Genomic DNA, 21913 nt, shown 5'->3' on the forward strand with positions numbered 1-21913 from the left:
ACGCTAAAGAAGTGAAGCAGTAACACTTGATGAACAATCGACTAGCAATTTCTTTCAAGATAAGCACTGGATTTTTGCTTTGCCACTAAGCTGCTCTTCCAAAGAGAAGACACTTCTCCAGGAGAAAATTCAGATCCCAGGATGATGCCAAAGACCTAAAGAACCAACAAATATGGGGTTTTCTCCTGGTTATTTTAAGGGCTGAGGTCTTAAAAATCCCCTAGAACTTTTTGATACCTATGTGGTGCTCCCCTAAACAAAGAAGGAAGATACATATGAATGCCTTGACGCTTATCAAACCTTAAGCCATGAAATATGGCTGAAAGCCTAATATTCTAGGTAGCGGGCTACAGAAGGGCCATGAAAAATAAAGGATAAAACGAGATAAATCAAAGACACAGGCAATAGATCAAAAGACAGGTAGCTGGTAAGACACGCGAAGAGCCTTGACTTTAGGTTGGGTAGGGCTCCAGCCTTGTTAAAGTAGGTGAAATAAGAGCTATGAGCAGCGTTACTGCCGGACCGAAGTAGGCTATGATTGTAAGTCTTTGGGTATATGCATCGTTTCAATCTAAGCATGTCTTTGCATAAGTGCTCAGAAGAATAAGTTTATGATCTTTTTTAATAGAAATTTCAAGAGCAGGATAGAATTGGCTTGGTATTTCTCAGTTTGTCACTGAGAAAATGGTAAGAAGATTGTGTAATGCTTTTGTGAAGCAAACCGACAGCCTTGTAGGATAAGTGACAAAACTATTCTTTCTTCATCATAGTTACAGAATATCAAAACAAACCAAGCTATTTTGGCGTGAGAAGTTAGTGACTTGACATTTCAGGCTGATGTTTACTTGAGTGGGTATTTTCTGAAAATATCTTGATAAAATATGCATTTTAAAGCTCTAACAAAAGGTGCTACACTGGCTGAGACCTGCACAGAAACAAGCTTTAAAGATTTCATATTCTTAAGAATTTGGTTACTTTAGACAACTTGCTGCTGTAAAATTAGGTTGCAAACTACTGAGAAACAAAGATTCTAGCAAATTCTTCATATGCAATATTTGCTAGAGTATTTCACAGACACCTTCCAGCCTCCTTACCTCTTGTCCTGAAAGGTAGTATGCTGCTAGAAGACCGCCAATGAAGCGAATATTGACCTCAAAGACAGACACTTCGGAATTCTAGAACAGAAAGAGAGTAAATAATTAACCAACCCCCTAATCAAAGAAGGAAAAAAAAAAATCATCAAGGCAGAGGCACGCCAATCCACAATCAAAGGTTTGTAGTGTTTCGGTATCTCGATCCATACTGACATTCCTGTGCACATCTTCATGACACCAAGTGTTAATTCTAGTTACAGCTTAAACTGATTTTTTTTTTTTTTAAAAAAAATCAAATTAGTTTTTTCTCCTGCTCTCTAATCATATTATTACCACAAAGTGCAACTAAAGTTGTTTGGGGATGGTGAGAAAGAAGGCAAGGACTTTACATTTCCATGATTCAGCATCTTTTACGTTTAAGCACAACAACAAATCTTCTGAGTTTACAGGATGAAGTAGAACAATAATTAAGAGAATTCTTGTAATGCGCTTTCTTAATCTGAATTACCAAGAGCTCCATTTTAACAGTCTCTGTCTAGGAACAGCCTTTACATATTTAATGTTATGACATTTACTGCAAGACTACTGAGAAACTGAATAGACTAAACCATTTTACTGCCTTCCTCCACATTAACACCCTTGGGCTAAGTTTACCAGTACCTTTTGACTCAGTCCTCTGAAAAATTAAGAGGAACTATATAGTTTTAACATTTTTCTGCCTCCCTCCGTTCCCCCACTGACTCCTTTGCCTGGACACACCCCATCTGTCTGCCCCGTAATCTCTTCATTCAACCCATCAGACACAGGAATATAGTTTTATTAGAAGATTTTGAGATAAGGGAGACTTTTCCTTCCTTCCTTTTATCCAGAAAAGCCACCACAATGTGCGCTGTACAAGCTGACCCACCAAGTAGCACACAGTCGAAATTGTATTTGTAGCTATGTCTTTCCTTCCACACTATTTCTATGGTACCTGTGGTTCTATCATGCATTTTGCATGTATCCAAAATAAATGCATTTTGCACATATTACTTATTTCTAAAAGATTATATAAATACTTTAAAGTTTTCCTCAAATAGCACTGATGATTAGAAGTCTGAAGTTTGAAATACTCCCAAATAAAGGTTTTTAGTAAGAGACATATTTTCATTCACATACAGGTGATACAAGAAAAGTATCAACAATACACCACAGGATTCCACTTAATACCTATTAAAGACATGAATCACACAAGCAACAGTACAGTGTAGACTGAAACCAATGACTTCTATTTCCCAGTAAAAGAATCCAAGAGGAGCAAATTAAAGTATTTATTTATAAGCTTCAAACCATATAAGGAAATAAGTCTGGTGTATATATAAGGCAAGGCATTAACCTCCAGAAATGTCTTTTGATACACAGAAAGCTGTAATTGAACCCCAGTGGGTCATGCAAGTTTCTTCCACCCAAATCCTAGATTAATTTTGCAAATTTATATCGAGATTGCCTCGGATCAGACAAGAGTTACAGAAATAATTTAGTTCACCCTCATAATGGTACCATTATGTCTACACTGTCTCTGATATATTTAGGGTCTTCAGTTTTAGACTGAATAATTATCTGGCACTAGCTGAAAAAAGCAGAACAGAAATTTTTTAATGTTTGCCAGACAGTTGATGTATAACACAAAAGGAAAAAAAAAAATCCAGACTCCTCATTTCTGAAATGTAGGATGTAATATAAAAACAATGGGAAGCATCTGCCCAATTTTGACTGTATACCTACATTTCATTTTGTGCATTACTGAATGAAAATTATTTTTGGAACCACAGGACAAGTACAAGGACTTAAATACAAATTCCGTCAGTCTGTGACAGTCCCAAAATAGTAGTAAGGACAGTAATCAATAAGGATAAAAGAGCCATTTCTTCCATTTAACACTTCCAAACTCTGCACACAATGAAGAATGCCAAATGCTGCCTGGTCAACTGGAAACATCCTGTGACAGATTCAGAACCTGTCAGCAAACCAAGGTGACCCAAGAGGCATTCATCACGTTAAAACATCTTAAGGACAGGAAAGAAGAAGAAATTGTATTGTTAAGTCATTTATACACCGTAGTTTGGAAAGAAATTGTCTTTTGCAGCTCCACTATCTCCAACCACTACCAGCAAGTAAAGCTCCACCTTCTTGCCTTCATTTCTGAGACCCTGTTAGCTCTCACTGACCACTTTCCCTTTCTTCCATTATCCAATTTGTACTCTGAAAATACAATATATAGATGTATCTTTACTTATAATTAAAGTGTGAAAAGGTTGGGTGTTTGGGGTTTTTTTGTTCAAGATAAAGTTACAAACACTGAGAACTTCACTACGGCTTGCATCTGATACTTCAAATCGTAAGTTTAAGATCCAGCTGAAAGACCCCTTCTGTGTCCTGTCCCCCCCCCCAAGAGGAACAGTGCAAAAAGGACTCGAGAAAGATTAGGCCAAGCTCTACTCACCACACTGAAATCAAGATTTTTGTCGATCCACTCTTGTCCTTCTCTGAATTCATCGTGAAGCCCCATGATATAAAGAGTATCCAATGCATCTACTATGGTAGCACCCATTTGTGAGTTTCCTACACAGGAAAGGAAGGATTTCTATTACAAATTATCATTTCATTACTTTTCTCAAACATCACAAGCATGAGAAAATAAGCCAAGCAGTAGCAAAACAAAGTTACTACAAAGGTAACAGCACAGAGTAATCAAAATGAGCAAGGAATTAGCAGCAGCATAAGGGGGATCACTCTTCTCTTCCAAAGCATTGGTCCTCTGGCAGTTTGGCTTCTGGGGAGAAAAGACTAAAGAAAGACACACACACAAAAAACTTTCTCATCTGCTTTCCTAACCTGAACGTGAGCAACTGTACTTTGACACACAAACAAAACAAAAGGACAAAAGACATTCAGCTTCAAAAAACTATAGGGAATTCTAGGATAGAAGTGTTACAACAAAAGCAATCGGTACTTGCAGCAATGCCTTGCATTCCCCATTTCCCACTGAAACCTCCCCAGGTTTGCAGTTATGGAAGCCACCTCGGCAGGGAAGCACGGGCTGAAGCGCAGGGATGCCCTGGCTGGGCTGGGGTGAAGCCGCAGCCCCCAGCTGTTCCCATCCCCCCCGCAGGGACCCACACGATGAGCTGCTAATGGCTCCTCAATCGTCACCATTTAGTGTGGAGCACTTAAAGCCAAATAAAAATCAATGGTGCTTCACCCTAAACCGCCATTCGCTTGAAACAGCAGCAATTTAGGGCTGAGGAGCGACTCCCCGGTTTGCACAAGCAGACAGGACGAGGATGGAGGGGGGACCCACCGCCCCTCCCAGCCCCCACCCCCTCGGGCCACCCCGCACTCAGCTGCTGCCCCGGGGGGCTGGGGTCTCTGCTGCCAGGGGAAAGCAACAACTGCCGAGGGTCTATTGTCACGGAGCGCAGAGAACTGCCTACGCCCTGAAAGCAGCCGAATTTCACTGCTCTCACCAGCACTCTATAAAACAGCACAATAACTATATGATTAGCAATTTAATGACAGTATTCTCCTAACAAGTTAAGCCAATTTTGTTTTTTTTTTTTAATGTACTCTTCATCCATAATGGAATCCACAATGATTTTTACCTGTTTAGAGATTTATTTTTTTTTCTCTCTCAAGCATAACAGTAACTGAATGAAGCCATCACCTCCATTGCATTCTTTTCACATACGTAAATGACCAACGCTTACAAGTAAACTTAATTCCATTTTCAGGGATTTCCTCCCCCCAGTAATAAAAATTAAACAGTCTCTATGACAAAGTAATCACCTACTAATTTCTTCAAAGACAGCCGTGCATCTGTTTTAATTAATTTAAACTAGATATGGAAAGCCTAAAGTCAGTGGTGTGTTAAGAATATTCAAGTACAGATTGGAACACGCTACCTGTCACAAGATTTAATTAAAAGACACCTCCTTTGACAAACTGGCCACCAGGCACACCTCCAGCTCTCTGGATCCAGCGTGGTGCCCTGCAAGGTTTAACACCTGCAGCCAAGTGCCAAATCCCACTGCTTGTGCTGCACGGAGGCTGCACTCAACTTCGCACCTCTTCATAAGCATGATGTGACAGTTACCTAATTTATCACTTCAAAAATATGCAAATTGGACCATGACACATGGACTAACTTCAGGATTAGCTGACAAGGTATTTCTGACGAAGTTGGAATGTGTTATACTGCTATGGCACTCCAAGTCATTTCTGTTCCTTTATTTAAACCACATAGATGGAAATTTTCAAATACACAGGGTGTTTGAACCAACAGGGACGCACAGCCTTGGGAAATCCTGAAAGCTCCTCTTGTAATAATTTCAAAAAATGAAAACCTTCTAACTTAATAGTCAGATGCAGTGATAACCACATCAGTAAACACTCATATTCTAGTGCTGGCAGGGGATGAGGAGAATACGTTGCACGGGGATGGACTGGCAGGTCAGCATCCCCCACCGTGCTAGAGAAGTTGAGACCCCACTGTAAAGTCACCCACAGTTTTCTGGGTCTCAGAAGTAAACCAAAGTGTCTGCAAGGTGGGACAGCAGTATGGTGGGCTCCAGAATACCTGCTTTCCAGCCCTCCAGAAGCTATCTTAAAAAATACAAATTTAAAGAATGTTTTTCACGGAGTTCTCTGCACAGAGCCGTGGAAGAAGGGCCATGGAAACGCAGAAGCCCGTGATTATTTCTGCCACCTCACAAAGCCAACAGATGCACCCAGGGACTGAGAGCGCAGAGGCCAGGACTGCAGGGACAGAGCTCTCTCCAGAGCTGCCCAAACGCCTCCGTGGTTTCCTGACGCATCCCACAGGGACTGAAACCCCAGCCCCATCACACAGACCAGGAACCTGCTTTCAACCTCAGCACTGAGCGAGTGCTCAACATACAGACCTCCCCTCAACCAAAAGTGCCCAACAGGGACTGATGACAACCCGTTTCACACAGGCTTCTCCAGCTGCAGGGGCAGCCCACCCAGGCTTGCTCAGTGTTTCTCACCCTCGAGGGTCACCGGCACAGGTTCATACTCCAAGCTTTTGTCTCTGCCACCCCCCAACCATGTGTTGAAGCTCTCCCTCCCGCTGCCTTTTTGCCCCTTTCTTTCACCTTTGTGTCTGCCTTTCCCAGAAGCACAAACGTCCAACGAAATGTTACCGAGCAGAGCCCCTCCTGCTCACACGTGCCCCCGTCCCTGCAGCCACGACGCCCGCTGCGGAGATGGAGATCGGTATGGTTAGAGTTTCTAGACTTTATGGGAGAGCCCAACTACTTCTTACCCTGGTCTCCCAAGGATAGCATTTGTATCCCAACCCATAATAAATTATTAGGTTTTCTTCTTTCATAAATAGGCTATTTCAACCAAATTTGGTTTATTGTTCCTTCTACTTCTTAAACACATGGCAGCTAATCTTAACTGCACACCAGCACTACTTCTTTGAGGAAGACTCAGAAGAACAACCTTTGCCTTTTAAACTTTTTTGGCTGAACACGTTTCTAAAAGGTTAAGAGATGACAAGTCAATATTTTTTAAGAGATTGTCTACCCAGTCGTCTTCCTTTAGTGTCAGCCAGGCAGCACAGGTCCAGCTGACTCCCTTCTGGGCACCGAGGGGGAAGAATCCAGAACGCAGAAGCCTTGTGCCTACAAGAACAGAGGGTGGAACTGGACATAAGGCAACACAGGGGACAATAACGCAGCACCTTGGCTGCCCCGTGTTGCAAGACAGGTACAACTGAAAACCATTTGTGAGCTACACTAGGCTGAGTTAGAGAGCAAAATTAATTAATTGCTCTCAGCTTCTTTCTTGGAGGACTACCTGGAACAGATGGTATTATCAATTTGCTCCTAAGTAAGAACTTCCACTGAGTTCTTCTGTATCTGCTGAGGTCCACAACCTGACCAGAACAGGCAGTGATGCTGTCATAGCTGTCTTCCTCTACCTTCAGATGCCCTGGCACTACCAGCAAGTATCAGCTGACATCTAAAGCAGGAAGGAACAGCAAGTGCTCAGAGGTCACTGGCCGGCATTCGTCACATGTGGTGCCACAGGGAAAACAGACTACAAGGGATAGGCAGCTGCAGTCCCTCCTCCTGATGTCAATACAAACCATTCAATCTAAAATCACAAAGAGAAATAATTTTCCATTCATAATATAGTATGGGGTTTTTTTCCCCCCTTTCATAACTATGCTAAGATCCATAAATTTTGCCTTAAAGGACAAAAATACAGTCTTCCGGGACACAAGGTGTCATTTGAAAAGTAATAAAGTAATTCCAAACAATGAAATGTTTATAGGAGTACACACCACCTCAACCAGTCTGATCTATCATTGCTCTGGATACAGAGAGCACAGATGTCTCATTGTGGCAAAAAAGACTATGAAACAATTAAATTATAACAGAAAATAACACTTCTCGTAGCTGAAGGCACTCCTCCCAGGGTCTGCCTCTGCTCAACACAAAGGCTCGGTCAGTCGTGTTGCAGAAGATAGTAACTGATTCCAAAAGGGCTCAGTTTTACAAGTGTCAGATTAGGAAGTTTCTTCTCCATATAATTATAGTTCTAGTTGATTGAGCTCCAAATTTAATGAAGTTTGCGTAATGAATGCAACGCTCATTCTTCTAAATAAAACAGAACATCCATCATAAGCTAATGGAAGGAATTTAGCAGTGAAATAGCTGAACTATTAACAAAATCATGCCCACTCTCATTAAGCAAGAGTATTATTCCAGAGGACTGCAAAATAGTAATTCAGATTTATATTTAGCTGGACTTCAGCTTCCCGAGATCAGACAAATAATTCCTTCACTTGACAGCACATAAATCTACAGTGCGAAATATCCTGCAAATCATATGACTAAGTATAAACAGCAGGGCCATTAAAAGAAAAATGGCCTCCCGATCTAAAATCCTTGTGGTATGCCAAAGTGCTAGATGAAGAACGCGTTTATTTATACCATTTTAAAGTCTCACAAGAGACTATCAAAGTACGGGGAGACAGATTGTTTTCATGTGTTCCATGACAAAAGGAACATGAAGAAAATAAATAGCCCCTTTTCATTACACCATAATGATAAGCTGAGAGATTTGGAAAGCCTGATACCAGCTACTGCATTGCTCAGTTTATTATGTGGAAGCAGAAGAAACTAGGAGCAGTGAGGTACTAGAAAAAAACCCCACGCAAACTAGCACAGATCAATCACGATCAGAGAAGACTTTGAGAATTCGAGACACAGGCACATTGTGTAAACAAGGAACAAGGTAACACAATAAAACTTTGCCAGCAAACCGAAGCCACGCACTCAGAGTTGAAAAGTCATCAAACAGGTGCTTCATGGAAATTTTGGTTATTTGACAAGTCGCCCATACCTACTCCTTTCTTCAACAGGTAGACATCACACACAAACCTCATTCTTCCAAAAAACACTTCCATGGGAGCTGTCATCAGCCCGAGTCGAGGGCTGAGCAGGTGTACTGGCTCTGGTGGGATGGAGTTAATTCTCTTCCCAGCAGCCTGCACGGTGCTGTGTTTTGGGTTTGTGACTAAACCAGAGCCCACCACACATCAGTTTTGGTAGCTGCTGAGCAGTGCTTGAACAGCATCAAGGCTTTTCCCTTTCTTCCCCATCTCCATTCCCCCCACAGTGAATAAGCTGTGGGTGGGCAAGAGCCTGGGAGGGGACACAGCCATGACAGCTGACCCAGACTGACCGTAAGGATGCTCCACACCATACGGCATCACGCTCCATGAGAAAAGCCGAGTCAGGGAGGGGGTTAGCCTGGCAGGTAGCCATTCCCTGGGGACCAGCTGGGCTTCAGTCTGCTTTGTGGTAGGTGGCAAGCAATTACTTCCTCCCCTCCCACCCCTTGCCTTCACTTATTAAAGTACCTTTATCTCAACCCAAGGGGTTTCTTGCTTTTGGTCTTATTTTCTCCCCTGCCTTGCTGGCGAGAGAATTTTCCTTCTTTCCCTTCCACTCTCTGCCTCTGCTGTAACACTTTTGCATTAGTGTCTTACACCGCACTCTGCACCTAGCCAGAGAGCGGTTAGAGGAGTAACAAACCCGATGGAAGTACAGCCTGTTCAAAGGGATCTCTCATTACCAAAATGCACGCCAGGTCACCGCGGGGCTGCTGCAAAGACAAGGACACCAGCCCAAGTGGGAAATGACCATGAGGCCACTCTGCCTCCAAGGAAAGTCATACACAACGGGCCTAATAGATGCACGTGACTGTTCTTACCCTTTTACCTTATGCAGTCACTGAAAGGGAAATATTTATTATTCAGTAGACAAGATAGCAGATGAAAGATCCAGAAGTGGGATGCTCATCAGTTCTTTACAATCAAGGTAAGGTTTTAATATTTCCTGAACTGGTGACAAAAAAAAAAAAAAAGAATCCCAGAGGAATCTAACGGAGACTCTTCCCCCTTGTTTCCAAGGACTGCCTGCGGATGCCACCACCAGCTACGTTTTGAAGAAAGCCAAGGGAATTGGCAAGACTGCTTGAGGAAAAACAAGCAGTCGGACGTAGAAGTAGTATTTGGGTTGTTACTGAAGACAAGCACCTCTACATATCACACAAACAGCAAGCACCTCTGTGTCAAGACATCCCTGCTATAGAAATAAGTTATTTTATACTCTAGAAGGCCAACTCCTCTTCATAAGCAATAGAAAGCTGGAATGTTTAGTTAGCTATGTGTAAAGACTAGAGATCTGGAGATAAGGAAAGGGCTTTCGCTCTCAAAACAGCATAGCCAAGAGGACGGCCATCCTGAGGGACAGGACCACCAGACACCCCCAGCCCCACGCGCCAGAAGCAGCCTTGGTCTCCGCCACTCGTATACAGCTCTCCATTTTTTCAGGGCCCTGGACGGGCATTTACCGGGAGCAGAACCTGCTCCCGCTGGTGCAGGATGCCTTCGACGACCGGCGTGACTAACAGGGGGCTGAGAGGACCGATTTGCAAGAGGACTGTCTCGAGGCGTAATTTAACTTAACTCCCAAGTTACATTCCCGCTCTGGCAGGTGACCTGAGCTTCGGAGCGGCCCAGCACTACTGCCAGCGCCGCTCACCGAGCGCAGAGCACAGCCTCCCCGCGCAGCACGGTGCCTCCCAGAACAGAAGAGGCGGCGTGCCAGGGCATACCTCCTTGAGCAGGCTTTACACTTGGAACCTGAAAGATTAGTTACTTTTCACGCAGACAGGTGTTTTAAACCCTAGCAACAGAGCAAAAATGCTTCCTTGATAAATTCAGCCTGACATTAAATACCAAGTTATTACAGTCTTAAAAAAAAAAAGTATTCTTGCTATTGCTATTCCTGACTGCCCAGCTCCAGAATGGCTGAAAAATGCAGACTGGGAAAAGTGGTACTGATCTAGGGAAAATACAGCAATTTCTACTCAAAAAGATTCAAATAATTCAAGTTTTCTGACTGTAGCAACAAGATTTCTTTATCTGATAGACAGTTACAGACATGGTAGAAAAATACATAACATGAAAATTAAAAACAAACAACTATCAACCCAGTTTTCTGTATCTCTTATGAGGCTCTGGCAATAAAGCTGCCACTACTGAAGCACACCACTTGTAAAATACCTTAATGACTCACAAGGAACAAGATAACGTTTAAGAAAATGAATTAAACTTTTGAACCACAGAGTTTAATTCCACTGTGAAAATATGGGTCACAAAATTAGTCAATGAGACCATACATTTCATACAAAACTGCAACATATGATTTCAGCTCAGCCATAAAATGCAATGAATAAGCCTTTAAGTATCCATGAAGAAACCAATTGCCTTTAACATTTCAGACTAATTAAAGAAGCAGAACAAAAAACTAAGCACGTTGATTGCTTAGTTCTGTTAAATTGCTGATAATAGGCAACACGAAAAGGAGTTCCTAATCTTTTGTACCAGACAGTACAGTATTTTAGCATATAAATAACACTAAATAATCAATTATAATGCTTTCCTTAATTTTATAAATGAGAAAGTAATGGGAGTGTATGCTAGCCTTTTAATCTATTAAAGAGTGGACCTGCAGGTAGATGTCATTAACCACAAACTGCTGCTTAAAAACCTATGTCCTTACGACCCAAATTTAAAAACTTTGTCTAAAAATTTACCCTGCAGTAAACCTTCCTCTTCTCCGCTCCTCACTGAACTGCTTCACTTCCCAACTAAATCATACGTGGCCCTTCAGCTTAATTCAAAATTCATACAAGCAAGAGCTGAATGCAGTCCCTCGAGTCCAAAGCCTGAATGTCCTCCAAACTGAACCTGAAAAGGGTTTAACATCCCAACACCAGATCTTTTCCATTTTCTACACTTCCTTCCAATTGCTTCCTCCATATTTTTTGTTTGTTTGTTTGTTACTTTGGTTTTAAGCACAAACACAAAGCTGCATCACTGTAGACAGAAAGACGACTGTGGGCAGACCATAATTAAGATTAATGCTGGAACTATGATCTGGGTTAGTGAAAGGTTAAGACCAGGGGATAACTGAGTGGCCGGGGTGTCAGGACAGAAGGATTTGAATGAGCTTCAGAGTAGGAAAGGAACGAGGGAGAGAGGACGACACGGAGTACAAAGGAGGGGACACAGAAGTACACCAGAAGGGAGGCAAAAGTAACAGGAGAATGGTAATGGCCACCAGCCACACGCACGACGTGGTCACTTACACCTAACCAAAGCACTGCTCCGGAGCAACCGCACTTGGAGACGTCAGGAAGCAACGGACTGAAGGGCAGCGGACCTGGGAACGTGGGGTCCTGAGGCTGCAGAACTGAAATGCAGGTGGCAGGCAGCAAACCAGCAAGCAAAGCAAGGTCAGTATTTGACAGTAAACAGGAGAGCAAGATGTTGCCTGGGCTCGAGTAGAGTTGAGAGACCTGAGCACAGAATGAAGTACTGACCTTCCAAGACAGCGAAGATAAAATTTCTTACAGATAATCTCAAGTTAAACTACCTTGCCAGCTACGCAGCGGGAAAAGCATCAACAACCCCCAAACCCCTGCACCTCTAACAGCCATCACGTCGCATTCTATCTTTAGATAAAAGCTTGAGCCACTGCACACACTTGGTCCAAACCACATTCTAAATTTTCTTTAAGACAGCTGAAGAGGAGCCGATTTCAATGTGGTAGCCATAAAACTTCATCAGAACAGCGCAAAGCTTGAGTAAACAACATCAGTGTGTTAGGGCAGAGGCGCAGTGTGAGCGCAGTTGCACTGGCTCCGAGTTACGGCTGCCTCACACACCTGCTGGCCTCGGGTGACATCCAAGCGTACCTGCCGCTGCCTCCCCTTCACACGCCTGCCCGTGTCGCTGCCCTGAGCATATTCAGTTTTTAGAGCTCAGTATGCTAATCCTTATTTAGTTGTCATGCCTGTTTACTTAATATTTTAACAGTCCAAAATAGACTGGCTAGCCTTAATTGTGTTTCCTTATCACACCCTCTGTTAATTCCAAATGACAAGAAACCAGTTTAAATTCAGGAATAGCATTCACATAACCTAAATAATTCCCAAATCGAAATAAACCTAAGTCCAAAGATTCCCAACAGGAAACAAATATACTTCTTTCCTCAGAGCAAACCATCTGGTTTGTAAGAGAAAACCAGGAGAGGATACTATTGCAGAGAGCAAAAATTCTCAATTTCAGCCTGAGCCCCGATCTCTAACATGGCTTGATTTCTTCATTACCATTTGATGGAGATGTTTACCTCACCTATTCTGTAAGGCAGGTTCTAGAAATGAGGTGTGTTTCTCTAATTCTACTTTGCATCTGCAAATGTAATGATTTTTATTTTTTTTAAAGGCAGAATTTTCAACCTTCTGACTAATGCCATAGGATTTAACACCATCGGTTCAGAAACATGTACAAAAAGCCACTGAAAACAACTGACCTAAATGTGTTGCAGACAAGCTAGTACAAACTGGGTGAGAAGAATTCAGCGGATTATTAAAAAGACCAGAAGACAACAGCTGCTCATGGTGACTTTTCCTGATACACACAGGCACACTTGTGACAGTTTGATGAAATAGCAGTAACATTCAAAAAATATTTTTAGCGAACCACAGTTGTCTGTCTGTGGCACCAGCATTGCCAAGAGGGAAGGCGCAGCCAGATTGCATCCTGCCTGCACACATTTGCAAGTTGCAGAGAACAACCGTCTCCTGAATAAACACGATGACATCCATTGCAGCGGAGCAAAACAGTGTTTACAGAACACTATTTGCCCAATTAGCGGCGTCAGTCAGAGGACAGCTTTAAATATCAGATGAACTGAGGAAAAGTCAGAAGTTTTGCAAAGTGAAGTCTTACCTCGGCATCAACATTACAGACTTTTTTAAGAAGTGAACTTGCATATGGACAGAGGATATATATACAGAACGTATGTAAGAACATCCCTTAACAAAGGTTCTTAAGCAAATTAACCTGCCACAGGGTAAGAGAAAATTGTTCTCACACAGATGAATAATTGTAAGACAGGAAAGTATAAACAACCAGTTATCATTGTGAGGGGAAACCACCGGTGGCATCCTACAGAAATGAATGCTTGGGCAACACGCTTATTTATGAAATAATTTGGAAATACTTCTAAATCATCATATTTATACATAATTTGGAAGTACCATATACAGTGGATGAGGATTTTGAAAAGGAATGCTACTGCAGAAAAGCCACCCTATAGTGAGATTCTGGACTCCATAAAGGAGGCAAAAAGATGCAAAACAATTATTAGGAAAGGAACAGTGAACAAAACAGAAAATAGAACAGTTTTGGTCCTTCTTTCAAAGAAAAAAACCCCCAAACTTTAAAATATAAAGGAGATAATGTATAGGATATGAAAAAAAACCCATAGGTATGAGAAATGACTTAACAGACCAAGACTCTCCACGTAAGACAGGCACACAGCTGAGGGCGTATGGAGTTCTACAAACTCCGGAACGGCAAGGGAGAGATGAATAATGGGTTGGGTTTTTCCAGTACCAGAACTAGTCACCCAGGACACCGAGCAGGCTAAAAAGCGTTCTACACAGTTTGGACTCAGGCTACGGAAGCACTCACTGATGGGATTGGTGGGTGCTCTTAGGTTTGCACAGACTCAAAAGCAGACTGGACAAAAATCACAGAAAAATGAGCTAAAAGTGGTTTAATAGAGCTGGTTGCCTCTGACCACAGACACACTAAAGCTGAGGAACTTCTGCAAGCCTGCTGAGCCCCGAGAAATGCTCCCTGACTGCAGGCTCTCCCTGCTCCCACATCTCCTCCCCAGGCACCTGCCACCAGCAGGTTTTGGAGGATGAGTAACAATCACGTTTGATCTTTCACCTGACCTGAAGGGACTTCTCTTGCATTAGCAGAACACTGTGCCAATTACAGATTTGGCCAGCAACCCTTGAGAGTTATGGTCTTTCTTAACATTTTATCTGTCCAGAATTTGTGTTACTGCCCCCCAAAAAATCCTCACCACATTCGATGTACCTGTAATAGTCAATACTGCCACAGTGTAGTCCCTCACCATGGATTTGGTGAGGACACAGCTACACAGGCCTGTTCCAAAGCCAGTTTCATTTACCTTAAAATTGAATAGAACTTGAAATAAGAGATTTGGCTGAGATTTGCATCGTGAAATTTTCTCCGTTCACTAGTTGGTATGAATGGATTTTCTTTCTCCTTTCATTTGCCACAGAAAAAGGCAATGATGGATAGATTACTTGTGCATGTACAGTTAAAAACTACTGCTCACCAAGTAGGTTTTTTTACATCAAAATGCCAAGTCAAGAACACTTATACCTCATATTCCTCTTTTGCATTCATTTATCCTCCATACCAATTCAGAGGCTGAAAACATGCACAGAAAAAGGATGTTGAACAGCAGTTGTTTCCCCTCCATCTTCGTTAGGGTTTTACAATGAGAAGATACCAGAAGTTTTTAGCTATATTTTCAGAAGGTCATTTCTCAGCCTTTACTTCAGGGTGTATCATCTAGTTTCTTCCCCACATTCGTCTCCATAATGTTTATAAATTTGCAGGTTATTTAGCAGCTAAAAAACCCAGAAAAGCAAAAGGTCCATGAAACCTGACAGCCTTGACACTCAATTATGTGAGCTTCAAAAATAAATGACAACTAATCAGATGACAGCAGATATAATGTCAGAGCAGCTCAATAGCTGTTACAATGACAGATGACAAAAATGTCTAATAAACTAATGAATATTTCCCAAGGTGATTTAAAAAAATGATCTGTTAAAGTATTTTCTTGTAGTGCTTACAAGAAATATTCCACCTCTTGTTTGCTAGACCACAAACTGGATTAAAAAAATAAAATTATATTATGCTCCCAAGCTATTCGGTACTTGCCAAAGGTATTGGAAAAACAGATTCCTTTGCCTGACTCTGCTCCTTCTTGCAACAGCCTCATGCCCTTGCAGTCTGACAAATGCGTTTGTTCCAGGGGGCTTGGGAGCATCGCTGCTCCTGCTCTCCGGCTCAGCGGAGAAATGCACTGTCAGATCCCCATTGCTTAGCAACACAAAGATCTGCGGCAAGAGCATCCCACGCTGCGGCAGTGGGCAGCTGACAGCTGGCTCAGCAACTTTCTCCCAGGTCACGGGAGTTTATCAGCGGAACTGGCAGCAGAAGGCTGAGACAGGCTGTGCAGCGAGCCAGGCAACAGAACACACTCCACAAGGTGGCAGAAACCAAGTACCCCACTGGCAAGTTACAAAAATTTAGCTCACTAGCTGCCCCAGCCAAACCCTTGGACAAGTCTTGCTCGTTAACCAACATACATCTCAAAATTTAATTCTTCCATATGTACGAAGCAGCACCACGTTATGTTCATGACACAATGTGCCAGACAAAAATCCCTCATGAAAAGAGAGACCAGCTTTATTTGGTCATGTGTTAGGGAAGAGATACAGCACTGCATTGCAGCCTTCAGGCACTACTAGGTAATACAAATGCAACCACAATGTGACTTCACTCACAATTCTCTCTTCCTTCCAGAAGACGTTATCCCAAGACTGAACTGGCAGACATCTCCGATTAAACTGACCATCTGCATGGCATGTGAGATGAGGAGAGGCATGAAAGTGCTATTGATGCATGAGACAGCTCAAGTAGGACAAAATAAGTAATCATAATTTCATTAAGTCTTTGCGCATGGGAGTGGGCACGTCTGCATGCAAGCATCTATAACTTAAAAATACCACATCGTTACTACTTCGGAAAGACACTTTTCAAAACATATCTAGACATACATGAACAGATATACATGTGCATCATCAGATCATCTTCACATAATACAGCTCACCTCTAGATGGAACACGTCCAAATGCAAGCTTTAGAAATGCACTGCTAGTAATATGGGAAGCTTACAATTCTGCAAAAGTTTGTATCAGTGCTTTACGTACTCAGTGACTACCAAACTGCACATCTTCACTTTATTCTTAGTTAATATTACATAAAAAACCCGCCACACCACAGATTTCAGAACTCTCATTTCAGAAAGCATCAGGTATGATGACAGCACACTATTTCTAGTGCTAAGGAAAATGCTCTGAGTTGCCCAAGGACTGTGGTGGGTTTTTTTTTTTAGTTTTTGAGGGTTTTTTTTCCCCCGTTAAGAGTCATTCAAGTTCCCAAATAAGCACTGGTTTAGAAAAATAAAGATTGAAGACTGATACAAACCCATTAGTACAAACTGCTCAATTTAACTCACAGTAAAGCATCCTCAAAGCTTGTGCTATGCTAATTAGTTCATAAGATATTGAAGTTAAAGATGCCACAAATACACATAGTTTAAAGCTGACTCATATCTGGACTGAATAATTTTAATGATCTTTCCATAAGATGTTCACCTGGGGATCACCAGACAAGCGCTGTTTAAAGATGATTTGTCCCTTCATGTTTCAGATGGTTACTCTAATGAAATCTGATTGGATTTGCTTTTGAGGATCAAAGCAAGAGAATCCAACAATACCATCAACTACTCTGGTTTCTGCTAAACCCAGAAAAACCTTCTAAAGGAAGCGCAGTTTGTCATGCTTGCTCATTATCTTATACACATCATTTTCCATCAGCCTTTTTTCTCTTCCCCCTTTGTGTTCTAATGAGAACTTGACCCAGATTCCATGCAGCCCCACCTCTGCAATAACACCCTGCGGCTGCCATCAAATTATTCCAGCAATTTAAGCAACCAAACAAAAAAGTTAACTTTTTTATAGCTTAGCCACTACAACCACCAGCAGAGCTGCAAATAAAAATCTAAACTGAAGAGAGAAATTACCTCTCTTGCCTTTTATACTTTATCTTATAGGGTGAGAATGAATAAATCTTGAGATTACCAGCCCTTTCAAAAGCAGGCGACTTTTACAAAAATAGAGCAAGTTATCACCCTGTTTCACCAACACAGAACCTATAAAAGTTTGTTCCATATGTCACCTAAGTGTAAGTATCACTTAAAAGGCCACCAATGCCCAGTGACCTCCCCAGGGCAGCACCCCGCCACCGATGCTGTGCCCCAGCTGCTGAAGAGGTACCAGTCCAGGGTTTAACTGCTGACTGACTATGCCTGATGGGCAACCTTTCTAACCGGCTCTCCTCTACAATTTACAGTCACCAGGTCAGACAACTCAAAAAAGACTGTCAAGAGTTTCCAGCTGCAGGTCAGCTAAAACAACCCCGGCAGGTTTTGTTAAAAAAGTCAAATTAATAACTGGGGCAGCCCACAGATGCTCTTGCTGGTGTGCTTCAGTTGGGAACAGAGCATCTTGCTTTGAAGTTCATCACCTTTTTTTTTTTTAATGACTTAAAACTAAGATTTATGGCAGCAGAGCAGGAAATCTCCTGTTCCCTTCTCTGATCCCAGGTTGAACCCTCCTAGATCTTGCAGTGATAGGAACACTGATGTTCCTCTTGGCACAGACATAGATATACACTGCTTCAGAGGGAAAGGGGAAGATTAATGGCTTATTTGCCTTCTAAATTGAATCGCCTTTACCTCGCTTGAGAGTTATCAGTAAACCTGATTTCCCAAAGATTCATGCGAAGGGTTGCGGTGCCAACCAGCGATACCATCTCGCTGAATCTCAGGCGTGTTGTAAATTGAAACAGATGGAATACAGCATTCTGCAGCAATGGCAGGGAAGGGCTTGGGTCAAATCATCATTGAGATTAATACTACAAACAGGTTTTGTTGAGCAGCTTTTCATTTAAAATAGCATCAGATTCCAGAAGAAATTATGTAATGCTTCAATAAAGGCAAATACCACTGGGAATGGTGTCATTACAGGTAACAGAAATTTGTAAAGTACTAGCAATAACAATACAAGCCCAGACTGTCCTCAGTACAAGGACCATTATTCTTCCCCCTTCCCATCAACCACCCACCAAACCAACAATAGCTGATTCTATGTTAGACTTGGTATATACTCCAGATGATCTGTTTCAGAAAGGTTTTCCTATGAAATAGCCTTGAACAGAGCAATCCTGACATGATTTGGCTAAAAATTAGATGGCACAAAACAGATTTTCAGAAGAGAAACAGGGAATTGGCTGCTAGAGTTAGCTGGAATAAGAGGATCAGAAACTTGAATGTGGAGGAAGCCTGCAATTTCTTTCAGACAGCAATGCCAAAACTCCAAAGAACAAGGATTCCAAGGAGAAAAAAGAAAGTAGAAGTCTTCCAGACTCATTAGGAAACATGTTAGAAGCAAGCAGAGGAGGAACAGAGAGAAAAGACTACAGTAAAATGATAATTCAAAATTGCTTCAAAATATTGTGTCAGTTGCATTAAAAACAAACATTAGAAAAATGTTTTCCTGCCATATAAAGACAAAACCTCACTTCACAGAGAGTCTAGGTTACAAACTAAGGCTAATCTAAAATTACAGTTGGCAAATTAAGCAACAGAATTGCATATAAATTCAACAGCAAAAACTACATGATCATACAGGTGAATATTAAAGATTTCCGCTGTCAGACCAAACTTCACCAGCTGGAAAAAAAATATCAAGGCAACCCATGTATTAGAGATAACACAGATCACCTAGATCACAGGAAGCTTCGGAAGAGATTCTTCTAGCAGAAATGAAAGCAGTGCTGGCATACAAGGTAGCAAAGAGAAATTATCTAAGAGTACTACACAATACTCTTTAAGAATCCAAGAAATCTCCTTCCATCTGCCACGGCAGAAGCCTGTTGCTCTGGCCCTCCCTGCAGCCCCACGCTCAGTACTGGCTGCATCTTAGACTCTTCCATTTCACTCTTCAAACTCCTCCAGACCAGATGCTTTTCTCTCCAGAGCATGCTAGCTTGCTCATCTCCCCCGCCAGACAACTCCCCCTGACCCAGTCATTTTCTATATAAAGGAATATAAAGAGGTAGAACAGTATCAGCTCTCACACCACCCCGAAGTGCCAGAAGGCAGGTCTCAGCGCATGAGCAGAAGCCGCCAACACCAGGCTCTGAGGGGTTTGCTTGCGGGAAAGGTGAACAGTGCTTACAGCAGACAGGACTAGCACAGCAGCTAGAATTAATTCTCCTATGGATTTAAATAGGCTTCTACACACTGCAGGTTTGGGGAGAAGGGTGTATTTGTGGGCAGTTTTTTGATTTGAAGTATTGCAGAAAATTAACTTGAAGGCTCTCCTTCCATCGCTGGGAGCAGGGGCAAGAAGCAGCATGCCTAGTTAAAGTTCTCACTTCTCCATATCGAACACACATTTAAGGTTGTAATTCATTGTACAAATAAATCTGATGGAAAAACTGTTTAGGTGTAAAGAAAACCACTTGTTTATTTGGTAAGATATAAGACCAATTTCAAGATAAAAATGTATGGAGATTAGGGGATGGGACAGAGCAAAAATGAAAAATCCCTTGAAGTATTCCAATACTTTCGAAACAAGTCCTTTGACTCTTCTTTTGGAAGATTTCCTCTGGGAGTTTATTTCTTCCCTACGAACAGCAAAAGAAAAAGCTAACCACATTTTGATTTAAGTTTACATAATTTATTCTGGGTTCAGGCACTAAACACAGAAAATGATCCGTATGCAGTCCTAATCTGTATTTCCATCATCCACAAAAATTCAAGATTTAAAGCAAGATAAGCGAAACACACCAATTACAATGGGAACCAACCCCAAGGTCGTTAGGCAATTGCCTTACAATAAAAGCCAGTAACATCTTGATTTCAGGCAAACTGTTATAAATAACCGATACTAACATAATTAAGGCATACACAGTATATTCACAGTCACTCTTGGTGTAAAAAGCGGTTATGACAAATTTGTACCTCCTTCGGATACCAGAGCGGATGAATGCAGTATGAAACCCTGAAGAAAATTCAGAAAACCGTACCGGTCTTAGAGCAGCTCTCCTGTGCCCGTTTCAGAAATGAATGCATGAACTTGCTGGTTCAGCCACCCTAGGTGCTGTGCACCCTGGGCAGCACAGCCTTGCTCACTACCATCAAGGCCATGTGTTTCGCTGTACCAGAGGATGAACCTACAGAACCCCCAGGGCTCAGTTCTCAACAGTTACAACCAGGTCTTTTCAACCATCAGTCCTACAGAACTGGGGACAAAAAAAGGATTTTTCCCTGGTTCCAGTACCAATAAAATGCTTATCACTTTCCAATCACTCTTCTACTTATTTTGTGCCAGTGCAAGTACACCAAAAAAGCAGTGCTACTGCAGATCCCTGACATTTTAAGGAAGAAAAGTCATCTAGTCTGATCACACACACGCAACACAAAGCTATTTATTTTCTTGATCTTTACCTTCCTCATGTTTCATACTATTCTAAATGTCATTTGTAACACTCATTCACACTCCACTGCTCAAATGTTCACACTCCATCTCTTGAATTTCTTCAAAACTTACCCCTACCCTCAAACTTATGCATTTTGAATGTTATTTTTTTTTTCTTTCATTCCAGTCTACAGGTTCAAGATCCATAAGCCACACATCAAGTAACAATGTCACTTCTCCTTAACTCAGATTTTTTTTTTTAAAGGCCACTTTAGATTTCACCATGGTACCAGCAGTTTTTCAGCATGTTGCATGTACATTTTATCTTGTATCACATTCTCATGGAACTAACCACAAAGGTCTGGACAAGATGTGATTGGTTTTTTAAAAAGACAAATTGCTATTTCATTACAATGCAGTAATGATATTTTGGGGTGCAACTTTTATTTCTATGTGTGTGTACACAAGCAGCTTGGCTTTTGCAACAATAAGAACATATTGCTCCCCAAAAGATAGTTTAGTAAAGCAATTCACTGAAGTACAATTGAAATAATCCATACCCTTCTGTCATCTACACTTTAAAATCTGCTAGTAGGTTTGGGTAGACTTTCAAAGAGGACAGCATGGACAGAAATATTGAAAAAAACAATCAGAAAACATAGCCTACCAAATATGTTGGTGGAATGTCCTTTCCGGGCAATTGGTTTGAGCTCGTTATGTCCCCATCCATATTGCCTATAATTGTCCCAGGCATGCTTCATCATCTAAGAGAAGGAAAAAAATAGGATTTGATTACATTATAGAACTACTTTGTATGAATATTTTACTTCTTATTTGAGACTTCATCTTTCACAGTCATCCCAGCATACTGATAATTACTTTGCCACTATTTCTATCTGTTACAGAAATCAGACTGTACAGCATGAATAAATTTGGAAACAACTCCAAGTCTATTTGACTTGAGCTATAAAGCCTGATGCTCTGCTGAGCTATAGAGCCTGATG

The 21913-nt window shown here is 41.7% G+C and overlaps 1 protein-coding gene across 4 annotated transcripts in view; it reads right to left on the reverse strand.

Annotated features, from left to right (window-relative positions):
- The window catches only part of MAN1A2 (mannosidase alpha class 1A member 2), a 145954-nt gene that overhangs the window by 78215 nt on the left and 45826 nt on the right, over nt 1-21913 (reverse strand). For all 4 annotated transcript variants that reach the window (XR_005104327.1, XR_005104326.1, XM_037388006.1 and 1 more), the window contains 3 exons: nt 21577-21673; nt 3577-3695; nt 1095-1175 (listed from right to left, as the gene is read on the reverse strand). Coding sequence is in view for 2 of the 4 variants with exons in the window: in XM_037388006.1 (XP_037243903.1) it covers nt 1095-1175; nt 3577-3695; nt 21577-21673 (297 nt within the window). In the remaining 2 variants the exon portion in view is untranslated. The remainder of the gene's footprint in view (nt 1-1094; nt 1176-3576; nt 3696-21576; nt 21674-21913) is intronic.

Source organism: Falco rusticolus, chromosome 5 (assembly GCF_015220075.1).
Source record: "Falco rusticolus isolate bFalRus1 chromosome 5, bFalRus1.pri, whole genome shotgun sequence".
Classification (NCBI taxonomy): domain Eukaryota; kingdom Metazoa; phylum Chordata; class Aves; order Falconiformes; family Falconidae; genus Falco; species Falco rusticolus.